Source organism: Symphodus melops (assembly GCF_947650265.1).
Source record: "Symphodus melops genome assembly, chromosome: 5".
Classification (NCBI taxonomy): domain Eukaryota; kingdom Metazoa; phylum Chordata; class Actinopteri; order Labriformes; family Labridae; genus Symphodus; species Symphodus melops.
This window is the reverse complement of record NC_136695.1, coordinates 3,047,558-3,066,200: the sequence shown is the minus strand read 5'-3', so window position 1 is coordinate 3,066,200 and position 18,643 is coordinate 3,047,558. Positions and strand designations below refer to the sequence as shown.

General features: G+C 45.5%; 1 protein-coding gene across 4 annotated transcripts in view; it reads right to left on the bottom strand.

Moving 5' to 3' along the window:
* Positions 1-18,643, bottom strand: part of LOC306823715 (glutamate receptor ionotropic, kainate 2) — a 231,826-nt gene that overhangs the window by 211,984 nt on the left and 1,199 nt on the right. For 3 of the 4 annotated variants that reach the window (XM_079343484.1, XM_079343481.1, XM_079343483.1), the window contains exon 2: positions 16,638-17,100. In XM_079343484.1, the coding sequence (XP_079199610.1) occupies positions 16,638-16,755 (118 nt within the window). In that variant the 5' untranslated portion in view covers positions 16,756-17,100. Of the gene's footprint in view, positions 1-16,637; positions 17,356-18,643 lie in introns of those variants that run through there. The other variant, XM_079343482.1, reaches the window with a different exon arrangement.

Here is an 18,643-nt window from a genome sequence, read left to right as displayed (position 1 = left end):
GGGCGAGCAGCGAGTCATCGACCCTCCAATAAGGATTTGAAATCCTCTCTGACTCACAGAGCCTCCAACTCTTCCAATAAAAGGAGATAACAAGTGAATTATGTACTGAAATAAACTACAGTAACGTTTATTTCACAGGTCTGACGAGAAGTTCTCACAATATAAATATCTCAAAGTTTTTTTGTTTTTTTTTTAGATAACAAAAGTAGGTCAGGTTGGGTAAAAATAAAAATAAAAAGTGGAGAATCTACATTTCAAGCTCCAGGCGTTGATATGTGATCCCAGGATAAAAATAAAAACCTCGTGCAACATGTCAGTCATGGTTTCCAGCCGGCACTGTACAACACAAAAGAGGAAAGTTCTGGGGGATGTTAGTCAACGACAGTCACTTAAAGGAAGACATTTAAGTTTAGAGCTAAAACAATATGAGGAGTCAAACTTCCAACCTCAATTAGTTTCAATCATAATTAGTTTCAATCATAGAACTGTTTCTTCTTTTTTTGTTTTACTGTGATGCAAGTAAACATTCGGACCCATTCAGGCTTTTTCATGTCTCTTACTGTGGACTGAAAGAAAGACTGGGACAACATTTCTGTTCAATGGATGACAGACCAGCAGACCCACTGCGGCCCACAGTGGCCTTCGTTCAGTATCTCTTAAAACACAGTATGGTGGTTTATTTATGACTCTGTGTGTTTGTCGTCTGCTAGTTTTGAAAAAGATCAGCAATGTCTTTCTTGTCTTATTGATTTGAATTGTCCCTTATTTGTATTGATTTTTTAAATTGCGGGGTATCATAACATCCCTTCTTCCTACTGTTTCAAGTTCTTACTTTAGATGAATACATTCGACCATTTTGGATCTAAAGGTCACATAGTGTTCCTCTAACTCTAATATGTGTCTCTAGTCTGTCTACAAACCCCCCAATGATGAAAAGTCCATCCTCTCTGTCTTCTGTCAGCTTTCAGAAAATGTGTGTTGCTGTAGATTTTCCCTTCATGACATCACAAAGGGCAGTAGCCCCTCCCCCAGGTGGGTGACACTCCCACAGCTAGGTGTTTGTTCTGCCCTCTGAGTCTGCCTTCTCACCGTAAACAATAGGACATGGAGCCAGAAAGCAGAGAGTACACCCGAGCCCTTCCAGAGAGGGGGCGTGGTCAGACACAGCTCATTTACATATTTAAAGCTACAGACACAGAAACAGCCTGTTCTGAGCAGGGCTGAAATAGAGGGGTTTATAGACATGATCAAATACAGGATCAGAGTGGATTTACAACAACACACTTCACACACATGATGAAGAGGAGCGAGGACACTGATTTCAGCTGAAGAGGAGAATATGTGACCTTTAAAGGGTAGTTCAGTAATCTTAAACCTCCAACGTGTCAGTGTTGGAGAGATCTCTGTTACATCCTCTGCACAGCCATAAAGCTGCTCACACATTGTGTATCACCTAACACATCACACTGCGACATATCAGCCTGATGACTCCATTAAGGTTGAGAGCTGAGAAAGAGCCCGACTGTTGTACAAACAGGCAGACACACAGTGACACACCGCTGAGACACTCAGACATGCAGCAGCAGGCTCTCATAATATGGATGACACTTCAATCTAAATGCAAGCTAATGAAAGAACCTCCCTGGCACTATTGACATATAATCCCAGGCCCGAGGAGAGAGAAGCTGCCATTCTCCATCCACAAGCTCGTCTAAATGGACCCAACATTTCAATACACCATTTTAGGGAATTGGATTTATAGCATATCAGCAGAAATTCAAAGATAAGAGTTGTGTGGTGCAGAAAGGGGCCGGTGCTGGTATTTGTCCCCGTGGCGCTGCATTCTGTCATCGATTTTCCTGCAGGATTATTATTCCTGTTCCTTCAGTGACTGGAGGCAGGATATGGGCTGGAGTCTACCTTCCCTTCAGCAAGATCATTCTAATTCATAACCCTTACCAAATGAGTTATTGACTCACAGAGGCCTCTCTGCCATTCTCAATCAGAGGCTTTTACTTACTATTTATACAGCGCTGGTCTCCAAACACCTGTCTCTGAGAGGCCGGGGGGGGGGGGGGGGGGGGGGACGCATCAGACTTGGATGGAGAAGGCTTTTAGTTGATGGAGCTTACGGAGGCAAAACTGGAGATCCAAAGGTTTTGCTTCTTTGTACAGCAGGATGTGGAAATGACTGAGCGTCAACCTCTGGTGTTGATAAAGCCAATGTGGAATGCATGAAACTGCAGTTCCTAAAGTGTCCACTTGAGGCAGGCTTAAAAAGCCACAAATACGCCATATTTATACGTCTTCTTTCCTCAGCAGAAATAAACGAGTTAAAAACCCGGTACTAAAATCTATGTTGTTTTGAGAGTTGATGTCATTGGGTCTGAATCAATCAATCATGGCGTAACGAACCAATCACAGCAGCTCGTAGCAACTTTGTGTATGTCGCCCCCTCCCTCCTCGCCTCGATGCCGCTGATCAGCTGTTGCAGCACACAGCAGTCTTTACCTCCTTTATTGACCCGCTGTCAGTGTTTCTGTCCTCTGAGATATGAAATGATTATAGAGCTGAGTGGAATAGACAGTGACTGGCGCCCCCAAACATCTTCTATTTTGACCATTTACAGAACTAATTTTTTTTGCACAGGAACAACGCGTGCGTAGAAGTAGGTGCTTTCCTGTTCTTATTGTTCAACTTCAACTCTTTAACATCGATCCTTAAATTCTTTCCCGTATAAGGTGTCAAAGATGCACCATTAAAAAGGCGTTTTGTTGGCTCAACAAACGTCAGCAGCAGAGGTGGCAGGTGGAAATATCATTTGTTGAAAGTAAGATGGTTGATCTTAAAGGCACTAAACAAACAGCACATATTATTGACGTCTCTTTTATCCCCCTTACGGACTTCTTTATGCATAACTGTATCAGTCAGACTTTGCAGAGGTCCTGTTGTTGGAGCCTTGGCCCCCGCATGCACAGAGTCATCACCAGGAAGCAGCTCTAAGTGTGCAGTGACCTCGACAGCAGGACAAACCTCAAGGATAACGGCGGTCAGAGCAGAGGACGGTGTGCCATGAGAAGTCCTGGTTTGTATTACAGTCTCACTGATACAGGGAATGGATCTGGTCACTTCTGTCCTCAGTGTGTTCCTGCACAGCGGGGACAGGACGTCTCCGCCGCTCTGAGTCTGCACAGGAAGTCACCTCCAGCTCAGCCTCAGTCAGCATCGGAGACTCGGCTAATTACATCCACACACACACACACACACACACACACACACACACACACACACGCCGTATCTGGCAAAAACCAACAGCAGGCGCAGACTTTCTGTTTCAATCCCAGGGAAGGAGGCCGAGCAGCGGCTTTTAGAATAATCATTTGATGTGGCACATTAGCTGCCTTCATGCTAGGCGGCAGCGCGAGCCTGAAAGGAGCATGGCATACATCCTCTTGCCTCCCTCACCCGGAGAGACAGAGCATCTAAAGCCATCCATATCAGAAAAACACACACTTTGCACGGGGGGCTTAACGCCTCGCCACCGCTCACCAGCTCCCACTCTCTTTGTTCCCCCAAAATGTGAAATGATATATATATTTTATCCATGTAACTGATTTTGCCAGCCTGAGATAGTTTCAAATTTCTATAAACTCGCTTTGAGTGAAATATGAATATTTTAAGCAGCTTAGCGCTGATTTAAATATATTTACCAGCAGTGTGTTGGCTGTGGGCCAAGACACAGTGTAATGCTCACAAAGCCACCACTGCTAAACTCAATTTGAGAGAGCTGATAATTCAGACTGGCAGCGCTGGGGCAAATAAAGTCATTTAAGGAAAATATTTCATTTTCTCTCGCTTTGTAATAACAGCAAGGAGGATAACGCAGATAGGAGCAGACATGGAGGGAACATGGAGGAGGGAAAATCAGGCAACAAAAACAACCGGCAGACCAGTGTGGGGTGTAACTTCCTCTACTACATTTTTATTTTTTGACTTTATTAATCCCTGAGGGGGAAAGTCTGGTTTAAACACTCGGTTATTGAGAGACATGCTTCTCACGCACACAGGCCAGCGTGACGTGGACAATCAGGACCTGTGGACATGAAGAGACGGCAGTGTGGAGCTGCTACACACTGAAGCTGAGAGGGGGGGGGCTCGTTGCCTTGCTCAGGGGGGCCTCGGCAGTACTGAACCAGCACCTCCAGCTTACCTGATAATTTGGTCCTCCATAGTAAGTAAGTAAGTAAGTAAAATTTATTTATATAGCACTTTTTGCAGGCAGGGGCCACAAAGTGCTTTACAAACGGGGTTTAAAAACATCACAAGCAACAAACAGACAGTACAGAGATCATAGCAGCCCTAAAAGAGACCAACCAAAAGCCTGGACAAATAAAAACGTCCCCAGTTGACTCTTGAAAGTGTCGGAGTCACATTGAACGAGTATCCAATAGGCCGACGTGGATTGACGTCTCTGAGGTAGTGTCCGTGTTGCGGAGCGGGACTGGACGAAGGCACATCCAGCGGTCACGTGAGCTCCAGCTGGTCCACGCTGGAAAAGCCGGCATAAACACGGAAGTAGGCGATGGCGATGAAAACCCCTGACCATGGCTCCAGCACTGCGAAGGGTCCAGGACAGTTGTTGAAGCGCGGGCAGGCGGCAGCGAGGACACGCTGACGCACACATCGAGGAGAGGAATCCGGCGCAGGAACCGAGTGTGGTCCCGGCAGCCGAAGACGACGGAGCCCCCGGCAGCCGCAGCACGCCCTCGCTTCACTTGGACTTCACATAGACCGGCAGCAACAACAGATAAGCCTGACCGTCCTGGCAAAGAAAACGAAGCATACAAATGGGAGTAGGGAGTAACAGGGAGAATCACTCCCATGATTCCCCGCCAGCCTCGACCTCATCTTATCGTAATCGTTTTGATTGCGAGCACTCTGGTGGTGGATTTTTACGAACTGTGCGTTTAACCCGGGAGGAGTCTGGTGTGAAACATTAACGTTGACTTGTTTTTGTTTTTAAACCAAACAATTTAACGATTTCCACACGTAAGAGAGGAACGAGTAGACTGAACATAATGAGACCACCAAGAGAGGACTGTGAAACACAAAGACACTGCCAGAGCTCTCCAACTTACTGCAGAGAGAGAGATTCAACATGTCGACGAGAACCACAAAAGGCCGACGGGTAGCTGCAAAAACCAGGGCGAGGACCGCTCACTGACTGTAAGTACAGCAGGCCCATAATCTCCATAATAAACTGTAGGGTCACTTCTTAATGCCAGACAAGTGTACCGCACCCACTGCCTCTTTAGATCCACATCACCTGTGTTTAATCATGACAAAAACAGTTTTTCACCAGTTAGACTCATTATCATCCATGACAGGAAAGCGTCCAGTCACCTGTCACATACTGTTGGCAAGAAGCAACCGCTAAGCACCGGCGACCGAGTAAAACATGCAGCGTGTGTCTGATTCAATAAGGCTGTAAGGCTGCACTCCTTCTCTGCAAATCATCATAAAGCGGACGAACAAGTGAAGGGGAAGCGCTGCCATGCTACAACTTGTGCTGCGCTGCCAAGGGCATGAAAAGAGTCACTGACACATCACATGCTCGACTTACTCCCAACGAAGGATGATACAATGACTGTGAAACCGCTGAACTTCTTTCCGTCTCAGCAGACGAGCCTGCTGGCTCCAGACGGGTTCCCGAGGACTGGATGACGAGTAATAAACCCTCGCTCTGCTTTCTCTCCAAGACGTCCGCGCTCATTGGATTCATGAGTTTATAATAATGACGAGGCTGAATTAGAGTGCAGAGCTGGGATCTCCAGACGTCGGGACTTCACGGGAAGATAGAGCGTGTTTAACAATTTTCCAAATGAGAGATATGAAAGGAACGAGGGGGGTGAAAGTAGATTTTTTGTAAGTGTTTTATGCTCTTGGAAGACAAGAAAAACTTCAAATCCCACCTGCATGTCGCTCCCCTCTCCTTATCGCTCTCTGAAATGAATCATTTTAAAGTCGTTTTTAAACTGCAAACTCGCTGACAGCCATTAAAAAAAGACGTTTTTTTATTTTTTTCAATCTCTTGACCATCATCTTTTCTTTTTTGTGAATATTGGTTTGGAATTTTTGCCTTCATGAGATAGGACGGCCAAAGAGAGCCAGGAGAGCGGGGGGGGGGGCCGAGGTCGGACTTCAGCTCACAGCCGAGGGGCCTCCGAGGACCACTGTCTCTGTACACGAGAGTTAAGCATAATTTGAATCATGTTGTTGTTTTGGGAGCTTTGAGACGAACACTTTGGGAGCGTTTGTGAAGTAAAAGTGAGGTGAGCTTGTTTCTCAGTAAAAATGGAAGGAAGTACTTTAATCCCCTCCGTCCTTTCTTCATATTAATCCTTGAAAGCGTCTGGACAGGATCGGGGTTTACAGCAGGTTTATCGCCCTGCCATCTCTGCAGCTTGACATCAAAGATGTTGGCTGGATGCTTTGGCAGCAGATAAAGGTTGAGCTCGTGTCTTCAATGTCATAAAGCAGCCTTTGCCTTTGCCTGCTGTTAATTGAGTTACACAGAAATGCATACACGCGTGTTACAATAAATTGTCACGCGCCGTTTTGGACTGAAAGACCTTTTCCTGCTGAGCACTTACTGGTGGAGGAAGTGCTGATGGCAGAGTAAATAAACGACATTTACACTGCAGAGAGAGGCCATAATGGACACAAAGGCACTTGAAGGGGAGCAGCGGTGAATTTCATTCTGAATATACAAAAGCCCTGTGCTCAGCATTATTGGTTTTGTATAGGTGCACATGCACTCTGGAAATAGAGAGAGCACATTTTTGTCCTTTTCACCCGTCTCCTCATCGGGTACGTTACAAAGAGAAGGGGGGGGGGGGGGGGGGGGGGGGGGGCGGTTGTGCACGATCAGACGTGGATTTAGGAGAGGAGCTAAAAGAGAGGAAAAAACTGCTGAAATGTTTCTCATTAATCTGCGACAGCTCGCAGCTTGATGTGTTTGTCAAAAAAAAAAAATGGAGTCGAGTTATAAAATTGGCCTTTACAATAAAAAAAAAGACGTGCTATCAGCCATTAAAAATAATAAATGGATGTCTTCCTGCTGCTCTGCAAACAAAACAGAAAGCGGCAGGAAATCGATGCCCTCTTCAACGCCGTCTTTCTCTCTTTTTAAAGAAGTATCCTCTTTAACGCGGTTCCATCAAATCAGATTAGTTTCCTGTGATCGAGGTCAAATGGAGTTCAACCAGCGTGCTTCTAATTGAAATGATAGCTTCTTACTACGCTATCTCACGGGTAACCTTGACTTCGAACATTTCTTCTGAAATCAGCTCGCTAATTCGAGGAGGGAAGATGTGGAGCCTGTAAACAAATTACCGGAAAATCTGCCATCGGAGCACGACGGATGTGACGGTCGGCTGTATTGAGTGCAGGATGAATGGATCGTCACTTTGAAGGCAGAAAAGTCGTTTGCAAAAGATGATCAGAGATTTGGAGCTCAGATGAATCATGTGGGTGAGGATTTCTCAAACCACAGCTTCAATTTGGGGACAACAGAAGAAGGGCATGCAGTTAGCTTAGCTTAGCATCAAAGACGGGATGAAGGGGGGACGAGATCACCATCCAACACTTGCTTTATCATTCATCAAAATGGTTTGACAGATTCTGACCCCAAATGTTAAATGAAGGGGAGTTGGACCTGTTTCTTCGTGCCACATTCACCTGACAGGTCCAGATTAACGTCTTCTTTAAAGATATAAAACACAACAAAAAAAAAAGGTTCTCGTGATGAGGTTTACAATCTCAACTGATCGATCGTAGGATCACAGTTTCCTGGATCAAAGTCTGTTATTATTTCTGGTCTCTTTGGTTCTTTGTCACCGGGCCACAGCGGTGCATTCACGGCAGCTTTGCCGTCACTCGACCGAGAGCTTTGGGGTTCGATCCCCAGATGTGTCCTCGAGCAAGACGTTTAACCCTGAATTGGTCCCGCTGCTTCGTCGGCGTGTGTATGAATGGATGAGTTACTTCTGATGGTCACTCCGTCAGGGTGTGAAGGTGGAGGTTTGACCCTCGTTGTAAAAGAGCTTTGAGCAGTCAGAAGACTAGAAAAGAAAACGAGATATAAAAAACAAGGTTGAAGAATGACACCAGGAGGACCTGCTGCTCCATATTTGAAAAAGAAGAGAGCGGGATCATGTCGACAGAGACCAAAGCTAAAACTTTCACTCATCACATCAGTAAATGAACACGCTGGGATCAGGAAGGCTCTCTGCACTGGTACGGACAGAGAGAGAAGGTCAGAGCGCTCTTTAGTAACTCGGCTCATCGTATTTAAATCCAGGATCTCAGATTTCCATTATAACGCTCAGCTGAGCCGTCCATATGTGGCTGATCACACTGACAAACAGTCAAGGACTTACATTGGTTTTGTCCATCCCAATAAAGTTGGATTTGAACAAGGTGACACAAGAGAAAAAGGCAGAATGACATGTTAGGACTCCACTTTGAACAGACAGCAAGAAGCAAAGAAATCATAAGATGGAGCCACAGATGGCTGGAAGAAGAGGACAGGCTGCTCCGTTTGATTTCTGTCACAGGAGGACACTTCTGCTGGGTGGAAATGGAGCCACATTACACTTTCAATGAAATAAACCGGCTGAATCAAGCGGAGAGGGGACAATGATTCGACGCTAAATTGTAAAAGGAGGACGTCTGCGTCATAAAACAACACATGGGCTTCATTTCCTGTTTGGATACAATGAGATTTTTTACCTGCTGGATATCTTGTAACCAGTCAGCAATCACCAGCTGATAGACGGTTGAGACCTCTGGGAACAGATTTCCTTGTAATTCAGTTGAACAGAGAAGTGAGCGTCCTTATCCATCTGCAAAGTAGAAGGTCACTCGTGTGTTTAAGCCCCTCCCCTGATCGAGGTCAGAGCTCTCAGCGAAGGACCACAGACGTCCAGAATGTAACTCAGTGGACGTCTTCTCTCGGGCAGGATCCAAAGGAAATACTGGAGCGTCAAAAATCACTCAATGCAAATTCTGGTTCGGTTCAAAGGACTAATGTGTCAACACGTCTCGGTCCTCAACATCACAGAGGACGGTTCATCTACCGAGTGTCAGCAGCTTCACTCCGGCTCACTTCCATCATATGAAAAGAAATCAACGAGGACGACGTTTACAGAAACATCAGTTTGTTCCGTAGACTCAGTAAATGGAGGTTAGCTTGTATAGCGCTTCAACACTGCAGGTCACACCAACACACTCACACACTGATGGTAGAGGCTGCAGAGTAAACCAACCCAGTCTCACAGTTTTGCGTACAAATACAACATTGTAATGTCGTGCAATGCATACGTCAAATTGCAATCTTGCGTGCATATGATATCCCTAACGTTCCTCAGGAGAAGTCAAGAGTGTATGTGTTGCACGGTGTATCATATGCACGCAAAACTGCAATTTGGCGTATGATGAGACCGGGTTACCAAATTCATACTTCACAGGCGAAGCAGCAATTCGGTGTAGTGTCTTTCCCAAGGACACGTCAAACTTGTGGCTGCAGGAGCTGGGGATTGAACCCTCAACCAACTGAGCCCCAGTTAGTAGAAGACACGTTTTCATAAGTCTGCGTCAACATTGTTTGACTATAACGTCTGTAAAGGAATGTTAAGGGTTAATGCAAAAAGCTGAGAAACGTTATCTGCCATGTTTTCCCCATGCATGCATTTCTCTACACAACACTGGAATCCATCCTGCCAGATACTATACTGGCATGCGACTCATCAGGTGTTGCAGCCCCCTCTGGTTCAAATCACAAGGCGACTTCAGATCTGCAGGGAATCCAGAGCGGCCTTAAATTAATCTGGAGCAACCTGACACTGAATCAGGGATTCACTGGACCAGAAAGCAGAGTCCCATCATGTTACAGCAAAGACACAGACAGAGCCAGACGAGCTGTTTCCCTCTACCCACAGTCTTAATGCTAAGCTATGCTAACGTCATCCTCATCTTCTCATCTCACTCCCCATAAGAAAGCAGTTAAGCCTATTATCTCATGCTTGTGCATTGTGTGTGTGTGTTTTTTTCCTCTCTCACTGCGATGTCTCTGCTGGGTTTCATCCCCCGGAGCGTTTTTATCACCGTCCCCGCTGAATCTTTAACACGCTCGCTGGATTCATATTACAATCATGCTCGACCACAGAGGCCTTCTTCTGCCAAACACTGAGAATAAATCATCCAGTCTGCTTTGATGTAAGCTTCTCTGACACCAGTGTGATTCATAATCCATAACCAGACCTTTTTTGCATTTGGCCTTTTTTTTTTTTTTTCTGCCATCATGACTATTGATTGTGTTTTTCATCTCTCACTTACTCCAGCAGCGAGTTGTGATGTAGCTTCGGCTGACTGAAAACGCCGCTCTTCAGTACACACCCACGGGGGGAAACACGCTCTCCAACAGCTGAATACAAAACACCATTTTCACACACACACACACACACACACCGCGGTGAACCTGCACGCTTACGTCTCATTTCCATGACTCCATCGCCTGAACAGTCAACATGTGCAGCGTCACAGCTGTGGGCCGGTCGGCTCTTCGTCGCTCAGCTGATGCTACACTCGTGTCGTGTTGGCGTTTCTGTAAACAAGCTCTGCCGACACGGGAGAACTTGTTTCATGTCACCATCCTGGTGGAAATCCGAGCAGGGTGTGTTGCTGTGTTTTGCAGAATGTGTTAGCTCCCATGTGGCTCCACAAATTTAAGAAGTGTGACAACACAGGCGGTAAACATAATGGGCAATTCGGCAAGTGTGGAAGCCCAAATGTTAAACATGGAAATTATTATTCTCACTTTTATTGTCACATTGTGGAGTGGAGATTGTTCTCTGTGTGGGAGCAGGCGACTGTGCAGCCGACGAGTCAGAGCTCGAAAGAAGAGGAACTTTGCAATTTAAACATTTAGAGACGCAATCACTTGTAATAAAAGTCAATAATATGTGCTGCAACAACATCATGTCTTCACACTTATTACAGTGCAGCTGGATTGTTACACATTTTTCCAGCATTCTTCCAAGACCTTGAAATGTTGAGGTGAAATAATGAGGTAGGTGAGGCAGTTTAAATCAGCTCGTTTTCAGTAAAAGATTAACTTATATTTCTGCAGGTTACTCAGCATGCAGGAGATAAGATACGGTATGATATGAGACGGTACGACCATCGTCCACTAAAAACAGATTCAGGATGTAGTCTGAGTCAAGTCAAGTCAAGTCAAGTTTATTTATATAGCACTGTTCAGACACAAGGCAATTCACAGTGCTTTACAGACATAGAAACAGAAAAACATTAAAACAGAGCTTAGCTTGAGTGACGTCACCCGTCGGTTTCTGAGAAAGCATTTGAAGCCCTGGCGGTCGCTCTGATTGGCTGGTGTTTGTGCAGGAAGAGTTGATATTTTTAACACAGAACCTTCTGGAGATTACTTGGCTTCTGCAGCCAGCCTCTAGTGGACACTCACAGAACTGCAGTTTTCTACTGCTTGGTCTTTTTTTTGTTGTCGTCCTTTTTTAAATCCCGATGAGACAGAAAAAACACCGACCACAATTTACATTTTTTTAACAGCAGATGCAGGGATGGGATTAATCCTCCTCATCCGACGTTCTTTAAGATTCTTTCTTCAGATTCACAGTTGTAACAAATGAATCCAAATAACTGATCTCCAGCATCTGATACAAATCTCTCTTCTCTTGAAATTAGACAACGGATGCATCCACACGCAGGATCTCTCACGTCTGTGAAGCCTTCATAACATCTTGTTTTGACAATGACAACTGACTCTACTCATGCTTAAGCAAATATGACCTTTCTGCAGATGATTCATAAAGCTGATGCCAGACTTTTTAATGACTCTGAATACAAATAAGCCTCATTGACACTGGCGACCGACGCTCTGTCGATGAAAGGTAAGTTTACTCATTTCATTCACTCCTCTGTTGTCTCTGTTGTTGTTTTACTTTCACTGCTGCCCGGATCACGTGCATCATTGTTGGTGTCAAAGTGAAATGTGTGTGACGTAAAATGAAACACACTCAAACACATCTTGGATTCCTCCTGTTGGACAAACAGGCCTAAAAGCTCCATCACTAAACAGCAGAGTGTGTAAAGCACATTCACATTACAGATGACGTCACAGACGGGCACAAAAAAAAAAAAAAAAAGAGAGACGCGTCACCCGGTCACACAGTCGCCTCGCTGAAAAGGAGGACAGTCTGGTTTATTTTGGCTCCGAGCAGAAGGTCATCAGTCAGCCTTCTGACCAACGTATACAGTCAAATGTGTGCTGAGCAGACTGCTCCAAAAACTCAAGTGGACTGAAGTGTTGCAGAGGAGAAGAGCCGGCTGTTTGAGAAGGAGCTTACACACCTTGAGATACAACCAGGGCTGCTTTTAGTCATCTGGAGGCTCCAGGCAAAGACCAATATTAGACCCTTTCCTGTTTAGCTTCAAGCGATCACAGCGTGTTGGGAGGCATCTCTTTTCCGCATACTAACCGAAGAACAGACCCAATATGTGAATGATAAATACACAAGCCCGGGGTTCAGAGGTGCCGCTTGTCAACAGGCCCCAGGCTAGAGGGGCCCCCCTGAAGTCCTCCTCATGTCTGTCTGCGTCCCTCAGCCCACAAAAGGCTTTAATCAAATGCTAAACTCCTCACAGCTGATTAGTGTAAAAATAGATTTCATTCTCAAACAGGAGGAAAAGAGCGTTTGTAAGAGTCGATTAACAGTTTTGAACGTCACCGTTTGGTTCTTCCAGCTTTGACAGAGATTTAAAAATCGGCCCCGTCTCCTACTGCTGCATTAACACACCGAAAAACTCATCTGGAAATGAGCTTGTTCATTGAAGGATGAATTGATTGTCACCTCCCGTTTCATAGCTAATGCTCTCCACTGTGTGAAGATCCGCTTAGCCGCACATTGTTTCCAAGCAGCCTGCCTCTCTCCCCGCAAATCTCCTTATTTACAAGTCATCAGCGAGGCGGGGGCTGAAGCCTGCAGGATAATGTCAACTTTTCTGTTCACTTATTGACAGGCGGCCTTCTGAGAGAGGGGTTTTTTTTTTTCCCAGCCTCGACTTGCAACATTTAGCTCGTCAGCCCCATTAGACGCTGACCTTCACACTAATGCCGAGAAGGCAGGCGGTGCAGAAACACCTCGCTCTCTGCAGCCGTCTCTCAGACATAAAGTGGCAGCATCAAACGAGGGATTTACAGATACACAAACACTGTTTTAATTGCTTTTTCTACACGCGCCCTGTGGATGTCTATGACGCTTTTGAATTTTTGCTTTTATGAACATGTCTTTGAAGGTTAAACAACATTCTCTCTCCATTTGGAAGTTCATTGCCGTGCAGAATGCAGCGTGATGCTGTTTTCTGAGGCTTAACTCTGAACGCCGCTTCTTCACCTCACGGGTCATCTGATTTCCTGAGCTCACCTGGCTGCAGCACCTGCAAGCCTCAGTCACAGTACGAGAGCTGGCAGCTCGCACGACGCTGCCGTTCAAAGCTGATCTGTATCCAGCTTTAGAGGAGCACGGGATCAGCGTCAGTCTCTTCACTGCTGCAAATCAGTCAGTGTCCTTTTTCCTTCCACAGCTGGTTGTAACAAATCCTAACTAAATACATCTCTGCTTCCATTTACTTCTCAGAAACAACTCTGGGAATCACTGAAGAGATATTCTTCTAAAAAGGAGCCGCTCATATCGATAAAAACACACAGCTGTGGCAGCCGCACTCAGAGCTGTTCTCCTTGTGATTGGATTTCAAAATGGAACCACAATGACATTATCCGTCTGTTTTGCACCGTAATTCTTCAGAGGACTGATTCAGTTTGAACCATTTTCAAGCTCCCAATCTGAAGAATAGCTTCTGTAAATGAAACAAATCAAAACACATCCACTAATGTCATTTTGGGATTAGTGCAGCAGTTGCAAAGGCCTCACCAAATCTCTACACGAGCGTTGGTTCAGTCGTTACAGGGAGCACCTCTGCTTACTCTCACTTTATGCATCCTCCTTTCCTTCCCTCACCTCCTCCCCTCCTCCAGCCTGACATGTGAGCTGAGGAGGCGAGAAGGACACCCAAGGAGAGAGGAACTCAGCAAAATAAGACGTTCTTGCGGGCCTTCATTTTGAAGCGAAGTTAATTAAATTTGAGGGAGCGCACAGCTGCATCCTCCGTCTGATTAGTGTATTCCAGCTGTGCGTCGCCTCCTTTGATAATGGACTTCTGCAAAGGATACACCTGAGCACCGGCCAGCTCTCTGCTCGCCCCTCCAGGAAGCATGTAGGGAATACAGATATCTTTCAAGTAGGGTTGTTCAGACACTTCGATATGATGTAAGTAAAAATCGAACCGTTTGAATATCTGTTCTGATACCACAACAAGAGAAGTCACAGCCAGCCAGCATCGGGTCATTTCTGGTTTTTAATGGGCAAACATTCAGCCAGCACACTTTCTCAATAGTACAAAAGCATTGGACATGTTTCACTACTGAAACCTCTTTGATGCTTCACTTCACTGTAGGCAGTGTGCAGCTCCTGTGTGCATGCTGCTTGCTTTAAAGCTTCAGTACATTTGGACACTATCCAACGTTTAGGTGAAGACATTTCATCGCTTTAACATGGTCATTGAAAAAACGTAAAAAAAATGTAAAAAAAATTCTGACGACCTGACTTTTTAGAGTTCTCAGATGAACGTCACGGGCAGGAAGATGAGGACGCATAAAGGCCCAAAAAAAAGAAAAAGATAAAAAATCATAAAGTCCTGCATCCTCTGTGGCTCTCACTAAACTTTATCAGGTTTTAGAAAATAGTCCTGACATCAGAGAAAATCTGAAAACCTGGCACAGAGAGTCAAAGATGCTTTTTATTGCATGATTGGAAAACATGTCAGAGCTTCACCCAGACTGAAACACTCAGCTCTGACTTCATGCTCTAAATGTTCCTCAAACTGTTCCCGTCTCTCTTCAAAGCAGAACGTCTTTTTTAAATATTCATATATTTTCATACCAATAATTTGCCCTCCAACAAACTCACTCATCAGTTTAACTCAAGCTAACTGGAGCTCTCTCTCCCATGCTTCCTGCTGAGCCTTTAAACACACACAGTGTTTCACAGATGTTTGTTTTGTCAAGACAACAGAGATAGCTTCCAGCACACTGGTAGAATAAGAGAGGAGGAATAAGTGTGAGTCGAAAACATGACGTCTGACCGACAGATTCAGGCTGTAGGACTCCATCATCCCTCTGACACAGCTGCTGCTGTCAGACACAGGCCGGCCCGGCCCACGAGCAGAGAAGAGGAGTGAGCATATAATGAGATGTAATGGGGTGCAGGGTGTTTCCCTGCACACACGCACACACACACACACACACACACACACACACCCCGATGGTGGGAGAAATTCAGCGTTGTGTAAAGAGACTGTCACCCAGCAGGATCGAGCCTCGGAGGCTTTCACCTCCATCCATAAACACTTTGCTTTAAATCCTGAACCTTCATCTCCAGGAAAATCCATCCAAGGATTTTTATTTATTTTTTCTCAGTTGGTGCCGTTTTTTTTTTTTTTTTGTTTTTTTTTTACAGTCAATACAAAACTAAACATCTGTCGTACTATCTGTGCATCTCTGCGTGAGTGTAGCCGTGGTGTCTTGATGATTAATTATTTGAGTATTGAGTTAAATCAAATCTCAGGTTTTAAATTAACTGCAGTGTTTTCAATCTTTTGGCCTCCAGCTTTTGCAGACACAGACGACCTCATCACTGTGTTATTCAGACATAATGAAGTAATGCAGAACATACCTGATAAACAGTCTCCACTTTATTTGAAAGAAGATGAAATGTTAGGAAGATTTACCATTTTAGCATCAAGGAGCTGCAATGCCTTGGACCAATCACACTGTGTTTCCTTTTAATAGTATTGATTAAGAAAAAAAAATAGTGCTTTGAGTTGATACAGACAGAAATGATGGTTCGAAAGGTCACTCAAAAAAATTCCCCCAACAGCAAAATGAAATATTCATCATGTCTCTGAAATTAAAAAAAAAAGGACTGCAGGCAAGTCATGAAAAAAAGATGCGTTTAATTCTGCACAAAACTCTCAATGAAGCTTCAGAAGCATCAACATCTTATTTCACCAGGTTTGATTTTCTCCCCCGCACACACACTCACGCACACACACACGCGCGCACTATTAGCAACACAGTATGCAGTGCAGCAACACGCCTGAAGACAGGCGTGTTGCTGTTGACACTGAAACTTTCAGAATAGCAACAGGCTGCCCACTATCACCTCCCCATGGACGCACACACACCATTCATACGTTCATGCCTCGTTTTGCCAAACAGACAGACCACCGTGTGTGTTTAAAACAAAAAAGCCTTGTTACATTACAAATGACACCCAGAGCAGAAACTTCAGCTATCCCCCCCAACAACAACAACAAGTGAGGACAGGGAGGAAGAGAGAGTCTCCAACAGGTCGTTAGGAGAGCAGCACGGGGGAAGGAAATCTAACTTTCAGGTTTGAGAAGAAAAAGAAGAAGTAGCTCACCAAATCTGAGGACGTGCGGCATCCCATGGGAATAACCCAAACAGTGTAATAGCAGCAGTAGAAGCCTGACGGTGCACCTGACTCTGGCGTTAAACATCAGCAGCGAGGTGATCTTCATGGTGCTCGAGTGGTGCACAGGATTTTTTTAATTCCCTGAATCGGTATATTCCCCAGATTGTTTTATCTTTTTATTCTCTCTGAACGTGAAGTAAAAAAGCGGCGGAAAATCTCACGGCATGATCAGGAACACCGGCGGGCTGGGCAACGGTTTCCCCACGTCCATCTGGCCAACAAAAAAAAAGAAAAAAATCAACCTCTGCTTGTCCAGCTCGCTCACTGCGCCAAGGAGGATGAGAAGAAGAAGAAGAAACAGCCCTCCGACTCAGCTGAGGAAGATGATGGTGGTGGTGTTGGAGGTGGCTGGGCATCCATGTTAGGCAGGGCAGAAAGAGAAGAGATCCATCTGCGGGGAGATAGAGAATGGAGGGAGGTGAGGTGAGGATCCACACAGAGTGTGAGAGTGAGGGAAGCGGCGGTCTCAACAGCCTCGGCAGCCCGAGCTCCTCCTGCTGCACTGCCGCACACCATCTGACGTCGAGCCAACACTAGCAGGCGGAGAGCGCGCGGGCTGGACCGGGCATGTTTCTCGCTTTTCTGCGCTGACCACACTTCGCGTCCTTCATCTAGTCTATATCTCATATACCTGCCTCCCTTCTCCCCCTCCCTCTGCTCTGCCTGATGTTTTGTCCCCCGGTCAGCCGCTCGGTCACCCAGCCGCCGCTCTCGGGTTATATCTCCCCCTCGGCTCGGTTCAGTGGCTGTGGAGCGCTCCGAGCACCGCCGTACAAAAGTCAATGTATGAATTTCATAAAGATCGCCTGTGTTTGATGGGAGTCACTCAAGCTTGGACTCATGTGAAGCCAACCTGTCACTGCGCACTCCGCATGATGAATAGCCTCGGCTCACCCCCCGCTGTGTTCCTGCACCCGCGTTCTGTCTCTGCAATTATTACTTTTTTCATCCTCTGCTTTTGCTGCACAGCCTCTCAGGAGAAAGACGGCCCTCCACGGACAAGTCTCACATTTGGATTTCATTCAGAAGCGTCATAGCTGCTCTTTTATGTGACATTTGAATACTGACCGTGCTGACACCAGGTCTTAAAATGTGAACAAATGGCCTCCAAACTGTGATTAGGAAAAACTTGAGCAGACATCCAATGATTTTACAAATACATCTGTGATGAGAAGAAAAGCACAAATTATTGCTGTTTATCTGAAATTATTTATTATCGCTTCTGCAAAAATGTTCTTACAGAGTTTTCAGTCGTTCATTACTGGAATGATTTCTAAATCTCCTCTAAACCTCAGAACTTAGAGAGGATCAGGAAATCGCATATTTGGGGCTCAAGCTGGTTTTAACATTGAGATGAGAAAAAAAGAATGGCAGGCTGGTGCTCCAAGAAGCAGGCTGTCACAAATATGAGTAATGGGAATTTAAATTTCAAGGACAGTACAAATCGCGTTCTTCATGTCTCATCACTTCTGGGGTGTCAAATCTCTCCTGAAGTCTGAAGACGGCCTCTTAAATATGTAAACGGCTTAAACATGGGGGGGGGGAATTCTTGAAACGTCCTCTTTGCAGTGATTTGAAGTGAGGTCGGTTTCAGCACCACGGACAGAGGATGATGTTTCAGCTCGGTGTGTTTGCGTTTGGAATAAAAAGGTTTCAGCACCACGGACAGCGACTCCGCGGTCAGCCTCTCTCTCTGCTGGCTCTCCTCGCGGGGCCGGCTGCTTGGACCCGCTCCATGTGATGATCCAGAGACAGCGGGACTAAAGGTTACACATTGTTCCTCTTCAACATTAACACTCATTACTGCGGACAGCAACTATTAAAGCGCACAGACGCTCCAGCACATCCAATGTATCAAGCACAAAGGCCTAAATATTTCAAAAGACAGAAATGATTGTTTGACTTATTAGGATGCACTGGAGGTCAGAAGATGC